Source organism: Helianthus annuus, chromosome 8, assembly GCF_002127325.2.
Source record: "Helianthus annuus cultivar XRQ/B chromosome 8, HanXRQr2.0-SUNRISE, whole genome shotgun sequence".
Classification (NCBI taxonomy): domain Eukaryota; kingdom Viridiplantae; phylum Streptophyta; class Magnoliopsida; order Asterales; family Asteraceae; genus Helianthus; species Helianthus annuus.
This window is the reverse complement of record NC_035440.2, coordinates 115637577-115649971: the sequence shown is the minus strand read 5'-3', so window position 1 is coordinate 115649971 and position 12395 is coordinate 115637577. Positions and strand designations below refer to the sequence as shown.

The window sequence follows — 12395 nt, the reverse complement described above, 5'->3', positions numbered from 1 at the left end:
GGTGGTTTAAGAGAGATTATCTTTGATGAAGCTCACAAGTCACGGTACTCTATCCACCCTGGAGCGGATAAGATGTACCAGGATCTTAAAGATTATTACTGGTGGCCTAGGATGAAGGGCGATGTTGCTATTTACGTGAGCAAATGTTTAACTTGCGCCAAAGTTAAGGCGGAATACCAGAAGCCTTCGGGACTTCTGCAGCAACCAAAAATTCCCCAGTGGAAGTGGGAAGAAATCTCCATGGATTTTATTACAAAGTTGCCAAGAACGCCAAAAGGCCATGACACTATCTGGGTGATAGTGGATCGCTTAACGAAGTCAGCACACTTCTTACCTATCCGCGAGAAGGATAATACAAGCAAATTGGCTGATATCTACATGAGAGAGATTGTTACACGCCATGGAGTACCTCTCTCGATTATTTCTGATAGAGACGGGAGGTTCGTATCGAGGATATGGCAATCCTTCCAGGAAGCTTTTGGCTCAAAGCTGAATATGAGCACAGCTTTTCACCCGCAGACCGACGGTCAAAGTGAGCGGATGATTCAGACGTTGGAGGACATGCTGAGAGCATGTGTGATGGATTTAGGCGGTAGTTGGGATAAACATTTACCCCTGGTTGAGTTTTCATACAACAACAGCTACCACACCAGTATTGGTGCCGCGCCATTCGAAGCTTTATATGGGCGCAAGTGCAGGTCGCCGCTCTGTTGGTCTGACGCAGGCGATAGACAATTGGTAGGTCCCGATGTAGTTCAGGAAACTACAGATAAGATTGCGCAAATCCGAGATCGCATTAGTGCGGCTCGTGACCGTCAGAAGACCTACGCAGATCTGAAAAGGAAACCTCAGGAGTTTGAGGTTGGGGATATGGTTTTGTTGAAGGTATCACCCTGGAAGGGTGTGGCACGCTTTGGGAAGCATGGGAAGTTGAATCCGCGCTACATTGGTCCTTTCAAGGTTTTGGAAAGAATTGGGACCGTAGCATACAAGTTGGATCTACCTGCCGAACTGAATAATGTTCACGATACATTTCATGTATCCAATCTGAAGAGGAGTCCAACTCAAGTTAACGTTGCCATTCCTACCGACGAAATTCATATTGATGACACGCTCCACTTCGTTGAAGAACCTGTTGAGGTCACGGATTGGAAAGTAAACAAGACCCGCCGGAGCAGTGTCAAGCTCGTCAAAGTTCGCTGGAATGCTAGACATGGTCCTGAGTTCACCTTGGAGCGTGAAGACCGAATGAAGGAGAAATACCCCCACTTATTTCCTGAGAACCCTGCTTCTACAAGCAGAAGTTAAAATTTCGGGACGAAATTTATTTAACGGGGGGAGAATGTGACAACCCTCACCAAACCAGGTATCCGTACGACTTAATTAACTATTAATTGTTGCCTAATTACTGTGCTTAACTGAGATTTCTGATAAACTGCTACTTGACTGTTGGTACATGTACATATCTGCATCATACTTTGATTTTCCGTCACTACATTAATTACTTACTGAACTCTAGTGACAAACATGATGCACAAAAGCACAGTAGCATTTGAACGGATAACCTATTTGACATGCTGATATAGCCAGCATCAGGCAGACACTGCCTCTAAAGGCCTGTATGAGCCAGAAATATTTTACTACACCCATAGTGTGTGTAGGAATACAAGGGTTGTATAATTGCGTCTCTAGGAATAAGATACAGAGATTGGATGTGCCGAAAACGTATTTTAAGCACAAAACACAGCACTTTTAGCAACACACTAGCTTCTAGCTAATTAATAAAGTGCCAAAATATGAGGAATTATTCCTGACACTTTGCAGAATAAATTGTGTCGCTAAAAATATTATTTACGACGCTTAAAGGATTACTTAAGCACTTTAACGGATTACTATCCGACCGAACAACCGGACTATACCCGGAACATAAAAATATTGCCAGAAATATTACTGGTATTTTTCTGAGCCAGTTAGGGTCCCTGATTACCCTAACACCCGCATTATAACGCGTTAAACAACTAACGGGGTTAATCTCTAAAAGTAACCGACTTAACCAAACTAAACTCTAACTGAACGATCAAGATCCAACCGGGTGACCCCACCCCCCTTTAGGCCGGTTCCATTCTAATGGAACTAGAGGGTACACTTTTTAATATTTTAATTAGATTTCGTGGATATCTAGAGGCCTTGTGAACCGATGGACGATAACGCTTAATTTTTCTATATAAACCCTCCACCACTCACAAGACTTCTCACACTTTCCAACACCCACTCTCACTCTCTCTTGCTCCTCTCTTCTCGGCCGAGAGCACCCCCAAGCCATCCATCCGTTTCGGTTTTCGTCTTGCAAGTTCCAAGCTCATACAAGTGTCGGGGATCACGTACGAGGAAGCTTGAAGCAAACGGAAGTTGAAGGACCACGTTCATTTGCTTTTATCCACGCCATTTTCGCCAAAGATCTTCCCTAGCCCCGAGCTAGAGGTATAACATTTAAAACTTGTTCTTGATCGTATCTAAAGTGGTTAAAAGGATTTTTAACGGCTAAAAGTCGGTAACCCATCTTTTGAATCTTTAAAGTCTACTAGAACTCGAATATCATTGGTTAAAAGCATATAACGCGTGTAAAAGTCGTAGTATTCGAATATGTTGGTTGTAGAGACCCGATCTACGATGTGGTGGCTCTTATCATCGTTTAACCCGACTTTGTTAAGATCATGAATCTTGACATACACTTGTTTCTTTTGGTACAAGGGTTAAAAGGTGAAACTCCATCACACGAGAAGCATGAACTTGTGTAAAAATATTTTGACTTGTAAAATAGTATTTAAAACGAGCCGATCTACGTATGTATAAGTGGTACATTCGTAGAACCAAGTGTCGAGAAAATCATGTTTTATATAAGTTGGATAACATGCTAACAAAGATGATTTTTATAAACTACAAGTGTATAAACACTTGTGAAACGAAAGATCCGACAAAATAACAATTTTTATAAAAATTGTCGGGAAGTTGTAAAGAGTGATTTGTTCCAAAAACGGGGTTTTTGCAAGACTAAACTGTTTTATACATAGATCCACTAAATATAAGGTGATCTACACTATGACTTTCGGAAAAATTACAAGTTCATGTAATAATGCGATTTTACATACTAGTCTGCAAGTTTGAAGTGTTGAAACTTGTTTAATGTGTCGGAAATTGATTGGTTGATTTAAAGAAATTGTTGAATTGATTTGTAAAAGAAAATGATACGCTTGAAAGCGTGGCCACCTCCAGTTACAGGGGAAACTCTGGCGAAAATTTTTAAAATATAACACTTAGAATTATTTACAACTGTTAGACTACTTTTGACATATTTTCAAATATATTTCGCCATGACTTTATTTACAAATATTCGGAGGTGGGGTTTTCACAAAAATAAACGTGATAAATATTTATTCGATAAATATATTTTTCACAACACTGTTTATGATTATTTTGTGAAAATGTATAAATATTATTTTTAGAGTAAAAATAATATTTACTAACTTTGTCGAACCCAAAATAATACCAACGCCTTTACGACAAACATATAAGTTACAATGGTAATTACTATTACCACTTAATCGCCAAAACGTAACTTACGCTTTATACGGAAATATTCACGAATGTGTATCTTGTCAACGTATTATTTTGGAAAGTATTATGTAAAGAGAAAATATATTATTTTTGAGAAAAATAAATATATTTTGGAATGAGAAACAAAATATATTAAGTGAGACTTAATATTATAAACACGCACATGTATTAATTCCCCCATCCTTGGGAAGGAGATTTTCTACCAAGTATATACACGGAACGGTTGTCTAACCGTTTCCCGAAAATGTAAACTATAAAGCTTAGGCACGGCCATCCGTCTAATAGAATTAGCACATGTAGGTCGTTGCGCAGCAGTTGGATATTTGGATTACTTGGTATTGTGACGCACTCACTGTGAGTTCATGTCCCCCTTTTCTCTTAACTGTTTTCAGTTTTATAAACTGCGGGGGTGAAATACATGTTACTATGATTATGAATACTTGATACATGGTATGGTAAGCGTAAGGAGGTTTGTTACTCAGATCATGTGAGTGGGTAGGCACAACTTGAGGCCATTAATCCTCGTAGTAGGACCGAGGGACAGGAGCGGTAGATCTATCTGGGTGTAGCGAGCCCAGCCCCAGGTCCAGCATAACGGACCTCGGGGTGACTTAGTGCCCGACGCATAAATTCGCTAGGTTTGAGTCATCCCTACTTGCACTTCACACATATCAATGGCCTTGCAAACCATTGGTGATCTCTTTTTTTTTTTCCTTATTTGCTACATACCAGGTTTTTGATAAAGATAAAGGTTTATTTACTCACTATCGCATGAACTCGCTCAACATTATTGTTAATTTTTCAACTTACATGTATTTCAGGAAATTAACGATCTGGCGCGGTATGGCTTGTTTTCCGCTGTATTGGACCCGAGGTCATCCAGGGTTCGAGGCTTGTGACTCTTTCCTGGACAAGTCACAGTCCCTGAACCATGTTTATTTTAAGTTTGCATTTGTAATGTTTAGACAAAGTTATGGTTGTTGGGTGTTAACCCATTAAGACAATGTTTCATATTTTTATTTTTAATGGATGATCTTGCATATTTTTAATTCATATAGCTTGTTATGATTAAGCTATGGTATTAAGAAGTCACACCAAATTAACCACGCTTCCGCAAAGCCAGGGTGTGACATAATTCGACGAGAAAATTCACTTCGTAGACGAAGTTATACACTGTTTACTACAAAATCACTAATTAGTAGAGGGGATGCTGCTACGATACAGGGTATTAACTCGATCGCTATTACGATTCATTTTCCGACCGATCAATATATCCAATGGATGTTTAAGTGCCGCCCACATTAGGGTTATACTTTATCGTTCGTCATTAAATCGATGGATGTTTAAGTATCGCACTTTGTCGTTCGTTGTGAGAATTTGATCTCGTGAGTTATCGTAATTGTTGTATTAAGTTACCTACCTAGTTCGTATGCACTAGGTTACAAGGCTAAATCAATAGGCTAAGCTCTGCCTGTATAAATCTGCAATATATCAAGGCTTATCTGTAGACTAAACTTTGGCCATATGAATCTGCATGATTATAATGTGAGTCGTTCTCTTTTTATCAAATGTTTTGCAATACTCCAAATTATTTTCAGAATTATAAATTACAGTGATTAAGTTTATGTAATCACCAAATTACAGCCAGTATGTGGGGTATTGTGCACATTACTACTGTTTTAATCACGTTAGGTGGGCGAACCTAAAATTAAGTGATATACGTCATTCATTGGGGCAGCCAATGGTGATATGACCACAGTCACAGATCCGGTCGAGTGACAAATACTGTGGGTAGTTGGTAGATATCAGAAACATATGTAAAAACTCTTAATACTGTAAATTATAACAAATCTGTTTTGTATAAAACCTGAATGAACTCACTCAGTATTTTCCGCTGACAAAACCTTTTTAAAACGCGTTTCAGGTAATTACAGTAGATTGGAGTAAGGATTGGATCCGGCACTAAAAGACTTCAAGAAGTGGCTTATTTTATTAATTAAATCAAATTAAGAAATATTGTTTTTATTAAAAGCTACCTTTGTAACAATGGAATTTATTCCATCTATTTAAATAAAATCCGGTGTTTCTAAACTCTGATATTTTTCCTAACTCACGGTCCTGATGAAATTTCCGCTGCAGTATTTTTCAAAAATAATCACCGGTACCACGTGGCTGTTCGCGGCTCCCGATTCCGTCCAGGGTGGATCGGGGGTCGTGACATGGTTCTTCGGTCCTTTTTCCATAAAACTCCGGCAAATAGCCCAAGTACTGAGGCCTCACCTCGAAAGGTGTGTTATTGTTTCCAACCGGTGTAACTATAGCCGACGAGTTAGGTACTACAACTGGTCGACAGTGACCTTCAACGCTTTGAATTGGTGCCCCTTGAATGACTTGTGGGACACCATCCAAAAACTGTATCTGATCACCCCCAAACCAATTATTAGCTCTTGGATTCCCCGCATTGAATTACGAGACTCCATGTTGAACTTGATTTTGTGGAATCGGGCGTAGAATGTGACTTCTTTGATTGACCTGTTGTTGGACCGGATAGCCTTGATTCACATTGTACCCCTCATCGTATCTGTAATCGGCATATCTCCCATCATACTGGTTTTGATAATCATCCTCCTCCCAACTAGATTCCCAAGTACGAACACTACCTCCTCTGTGTCGGGAACCCTCATCATACCCATGTTGATGTTGTGGTTGGTTGTGGCGAATGATATCCCCATGTCGGAGATTTAGATTTCCCTGTTGGTTTTGTGGGCTTGGGTTGAATTATGGAAATGGTTGTGGTGGTGGTTGATTGTGGTTTTGGTTATTGGGCTGGTTTTGGTTTTGAGGGATTGGTGATCTGGAATGGGTGGGATTGGTTCGTTTTGTGGCTCTTGGTCAGCCATCTCTTGAGCTGCTTGTTCAAGGTCTTGAGCAACTGTTGACGACTGAGCTTTAGCTTTCACTGCTGAACGTAAAAGAACGAGATTCTGTCGAGCAGTCTTTTCTATTTCTGGATCAAATAAGAGCGGTGATGATTTCTTTGAAAACCTGGTATGCATGCAACACGAGATTCACCTGCACACAGACAAACAAGAAACCAAGCGTCATACGAAACAAAACAAATAAAAGACAAACAAAATGAAATATTTTTGGATTTTTAGGTTTTTCTTATTTTTAGTTTTTTGAATTTTTACGAAAAAAAAACTAACTAAACTAAGCGCACCGATTCCCAGGTAATGGCGCCATTTTTTTATCGATGTCGTAAGGTCGGTCAAAAATATAAGTGAAAATGTCCTACTCAACTTTTACGAGTAAAGGGCAAGTAGGGTGTCGAATCCACGAGGAATCAGTGGAAAGTATGAAAGCTCATTGTTTTAATTATCATTTATTTCTAAACTAATTGTTTTTTGCAGTTATGTGAGAATAAGTATGAATACAAATGTAAATTAGAGTTGTAAACAATTATGGGAAAAGGAACAATCTCTGGGTTTTCAGGTTATGCAGAAAATCAGGTTACTTAGTTACTTAGTTACTACCAGTTGGAAATCACATAGACATGATTTGAAAACTTGTTTTGATAAATAATTAACAGATAATATATTTGATTGCAATGATCCAGGATCAAAACCGAAAGATTGATGCAAATGAATAGTAATCCAATTAATTACCAATTTTAGATTTCATAAATATAATAAAGTTCAATGATTAAAGATTTAAAACAATGACAACCTAGAATTTAATCCCGATTGTTGATGAACAAACCCAATAATTGATGAACCAGAATGATTACGATAATCAAAATATTGTTTAATCAAAACAAGAAACACTAGGAACGACTAATCAAATGTTTAATCGAATCCTAATCCAAAAAGTTGTAACAATAAGCAAACCAACGTTTAAACACAAACCCTATTCCCGGAGACGGTCACGGGATGACTAGCCGCTCATGACGCTTGTACGATCTTCTATGACTTGAAAGAATGATGAAGACATGATTGATTCGGTATTTGGTGATGATTGACGATGAAAGAGGATGAGTTGAGAGCCCCAAGGATGATGTGCGGCTTGCCAATCTTCGACCGAATGGAAGTGGTCTCCAATTAGGGTCTTTTAAAATCCCTTTATGCGTCCAATCAAAACCTCCTATTACTTTTGGAAGTCAACCGTGAGCCACGGTTAGCAGCCGTAAACCCCAAGTCCACCATGCTGTTACTTACTTTATTTTTTTGTTCCCACCTTACTAAAAGTCTGTTGTGCATTGTTTAAAGACATTTTTAAAGGAGAATTTCATTAAAAACACACACCAACCTCAAGACGAGGATGCCCAAACATACAAGAAGCACAAACTTACATATTTACAAAATTACACCACTCTTCCCATCTAACCTCACTACCTTTCGATCTAGCATTATACCAAAAAAAGCCAACCGACTTGATATCCCGAATAATCCCCTCCACTTTTATATCTTTATTGTTGAATTTAAACTCGTTCCTAGCCTTCCAAATACACCAACATCCGATTCTAATAATACCTTGAATCACCTCTTTTTTTCTGCCATTTAACCCGATATACTTGTGCGTTTCGAGAAGATCCTTGACTGAAAAAGCGAATATATTCGGAATCTTGCACCAAATGCTAATTAAAGCCCATATCGTCGACGCAAACCCGCATGAGGTGAATAAATGTTCCACAGTTTCATCCTCATCACCACATAGCACACAAGAGCAATCTCCCCTGTCAATATTTCTTTTTCTAAGTGCATCCATAGAAGCCAACTTGTTCAAACCGAGTCTCCAAATAAACACGTTACACTTCCGAGGGATCCAATTACATCTACTCAGGCAATACTCCACCGGAGCCTCAATCCTACGAATCAATGAGGCCTTAACCGAACCTACACAAAACTGTTTATCCGAAGAACCCGACCAGATCCATCTATCTTTAACATCCTTTAACTCCAAGCTGTGAAGATAACTACAAAGATCAATCAATTCGTCGATCTCCTGACCAACCTCCGGCGGTCTCTTCCATTGCCAAGCATACCTGGAATTACTGCTGTCAATTAAAATCCTTTCATTAATATAGCAGTCTTTCTTCTCCTCTAGCTCGAATAAAGTTGGAAACCGGAGTCTCAAGGAACCGAAACTCGACCAGGGATCTATCCAGAATTGTAAAGACTTCCCGTTCCCCATCTCCCCTACAAAAAAACTTTTTAACGGTTTATTATCCATCACTGTGTTCTCCAACAGATTAATAATATTGCACCACACCCCTCCCAACATTTTTCTAACCGGAAAATAATCCCATCTATTTTTTTTTGTTTTATGCACCGCTTCAATCACTTTCACCCATAATTTCTCTTTATCCTCTATAAACCTCCAACCCCATTTAGAGAGTAAAGAAGTATTTATAATCTTAAGTTTACAAAGACCCAAACCACTTTTATCCAACGGAAGAGCCACCCGATCCCACGCCGCCCAATGAACCTTGTTACTCGAGTTACCTCCTCCCCACAAAAAATTTCTTATTTTAGTTTCCAACTCTTTGATCACTTGAACAGGAGCTTTATATAAAGAGAAATAGTAATTCGGTAAACTTTCTAGGACCGACTTAATTAAAGTAATTCTCCCTCCCATCGATAGCATCACCGCTTTCCACTTCGCAAGTTTAGCATCAATAATGTCATAGACCGGTTTCCAATTAACTACTCTATTCATGTTAGCTCCAACAGACAAACCAAGATACCGAAACGGAAACTCCTCCGCTTGACACCCAATAATGTTCGCCATATCATTTAACTCCCCATTATTGACTCCTATCCCGAACAAATTAGACTTCGCTAAATTTATCTTCAAACCTGAGCAAAGATGAAAAACCCGAAGAATGTGGACCACATTGGTACTATTAGTCCTTGACCATTCCCCCATTATTATAGCATCATCCGCATAAAACAAATGAGACACCATCGGGCCATTCAAAGGAGTTTGAATTCCAACCATTAAACCTTTGTTTTTCGCCTTATCGATCATATAAGATAAGGCCTCCATCATTATTATAAACAGAAATGGGGAAATCGGATCACCCTGACTTATCCCTTTAGAACACTTAAATTCAAAAGTTGGCGATCCATTAACTAGGACAGACTACCTAGCCGATTCCACACATCCTTTAATCCATTTGCACCATCTCGACGGGAAACCCATTTGCTCCATAATCGATATCAAAAACTTCCAGTTCACGTTATCATAGGCCTTTTCAAAATCAATTTTTAAGAAGAACACTTTTTTCTTAAACTTCGTGCCCCAATTATACAACTCATTAACTATCAACGGACCATTCAGAATGTAATTTCCTTTCAAGAAAGCCGACTGAGACTCCGAAATCACCGACCCAATCACACTTTTCAGCCTATTCACAAGAACCTTCGAGATCAACTTGCTAACTATCCCAATTAGATTAATAGGTCTATAATTTTTTAGATCCACCGGGTCTTTGATCTTGGGAATAAGAGTGATAAACGACGAGCTACATCCTTTACTAAAGATCGAAGAATCGGTCAAAAACCTTCACAAAGTCCATCTCAAATAAATGACAAAATACCTTAATAAACTTAATATTTATACCATCCGGCCCAGGCGCCTTATCATCACCACAATCCTTTAAAGCACACTTAATCTCCTATAAAGAAAAAGGCAACACAAGACTCGCCTTATACACTTCCGACAACTGACGAGCGCCATGACAGACCAAGCCCGGCCTATTACTTCTTCCGTGAATCTGCTCCTAAAGAACTTCAAAACTTCCAACTTAACTAAAGACGGTATATTGACCCAACTCGACCCAATAATTAAACCCGGGATACCATTAACAGCTTTCCTAGCATTAACATGAGCATGAAAAAACTTTGAATTTTCATCTCCGTCCAATGCCCACTTCGTTCTAGATCTTTGTTTCATATCCAACATCTTACCCCTCTCAATTTCCATCAACAATTTTTTATTTTCCAGATACGCCCATTCTTCCTCTTCTGTCACCTCTCTAGATTCCATATTACTTTCCAATTCTTCCAATTCTTCTAAAGCCCTATTAACTGCTTCCCCTTCTTTCTTCTTTATCTCGTCTCTCCAAACTTTAATACCATTCCTAATGGCCGCTAATTTCTGAATCAACACTAAATCCGATGGACTGATAAAATTAAAACCCTCCAACGACTTTTCAACCGCCTCCTTATACCCTTCTTTCTCCAACCAAGAGTTAAACACTCTAAAAGGTTTTCCCCCAAAGTTTCTTAATGAGTCACTAACAAAATAGGGCCATGATCAGAATAACTAGCAGAGAGAGCCCTAAACGTAGCATCTGGCCAACGATTAAAAAACTACAAACAAACCAAGAATCTGTCAATTTTGCTCAACTTTTTTCCGTTTCCTCTAATACAAGTGAACCTTCTTCCTTTCAAATCATACTCTATGAGACCCGAATTAAGAATAAAATTGTTAAAATTCGAGGCACGCAAGTTGTTAAACCTAGAATTTCTCCTCTCACTAGGATCCCTGACCGCATTAAAATCCCCTCCCACTACCCACATACCGGGGAGATCCTCCATAGCCTCCAATAACTCGTTCCAAACCACTTGCTTAGCACTCACCGATTGTGAAGCATATACGTTAACCACATTTAAAGCTACCCCACTTCCTTTAATCTTACCAACCACAATTAAAAAATGTCTGTTCTTAACAACAGACAAAGCTTCAAACAGCCCAGAATCCCAAATACACAAGATTCCTCCCGACAACCGCACGGAACTCACAGAATCCATACCAAATTCCCCTTTCCCCCAGAACTTGGCAATATTGACACGAGATAAATCCTCATTCTTAGTTTCTTGAATTAACAGAAAGTCAATATCATGGACCTGCTTCATCCCCCTAATCCACCCATCCTTAATACCCCCACCAATACCACATGCATTGATAGACAAAAAATTCATGGATTAACAACATTGTTACCTTCATTGATGATCGCCTCCTCAACAAGAGAACTGTAGTTCCTCAGATTGACTCCAACACTGTTGCCTAGAAAGACCGTAGCGTCAATTTCTTTCAAAATCTCACTGCCTCCATCCTCCAAATCTGCCGTAATCTCCTCTGTCCCTTTACCATCTGGCTGAGAATCCGATCTGATATCCACACCCCAGTCCTCACCACTACCGGAGACGCTACCGCTTTTATTCAGATCAATCTTTCTTCTGTCGCTATTCTCCACTGACTTCCCCAAATCACTTTCCTCATGGACTTTTTCCACAGCGGGCCGGCCTAAAAGTCCAAAACTATCATAAGATTCCTCCAAGTCCACACGAGTTCTTTTTTTGGGCCTAGAATGCAATTCTGGGCTAACAACACTGGGCTTACTTTATGCTTATCTTTAGCAATATTAAATGGTTTTTTTCCTATTACAATTCTTTTCACCAGACCAACATTTACTTGGGAATCACCAACGCCAGCCGACTTCCCCACCTCGTGAAAAGTACTATTCCCCTCGATTCCTACATTCCCTAGATTCTGAGACAATGGCTCACCAACTTCTTCCCCCGCTTTTTCTGACTTTTCATTGTCTGACTTAGGAATATCGACCGACACATCATCTCCGACGCTATCCTCCGGCCAGTCTTCTTCCGATAAATAGTCAGGCACCCATTCATCCCGTTCTTCTAGAATCCAGATTTTGTATCTTTTATTTTTCCACTTTACCGTAACCGAATCCGAAATTCTGTTGCCATGATCAA

The 12395-nt window shown here is 39.3% G+C and overlaps 1 protein-coding gene across 1 annotated transcript; it reads right to left on the bottom strand.

The window, feature by feature from the left end:
* Positions 1-9756: 9756 nt before the first annotated feature.
* On the bottom strand, positions 9757-11600 carry LOC110870609. Its single transcript, XM_022119794.1, has 3 exons — positions 11056-11600; positions 10361-10912; positions 9757-10177 (listed from the first exon to the last, which is right to left on the bottom strand). The coding sequence occupies exons 1-3, from the start codon at positions 11598-11600 to the stop codon at positions 9757-9759; spliced, it is 1518 nt and encodes a 505-aa protein (XP_021975486.1).
* Between the last annotated feature and the right edge of the window lie 795 nt (positions 11601-12395).

Bases quoted from the DNA above. Each gene is read 5' to 3' on its own strand.
- LOC110870609 (XM_022119794.1), bottom strand. From the start codon at position 11,600: ATGAATTTTTTGTCTATCAATGCATGTGGTATTGGTGGGGGTATTAAG. The intron at 10,913-11,055 runs GTTCACTTGTAT...CTATTTTGTTAG, and splicing joins TATGATTTGAAAGGAAGAAG to TGACTCATTAAGAAACTTTG. The intron at 10,178-10,360 runs GTCTGTCATGGC...GACTTTGTGAAG, and splicing joins GAAGTAATAGGCCGGGCTTG to GTTTTTGACCGATTCTTCGA.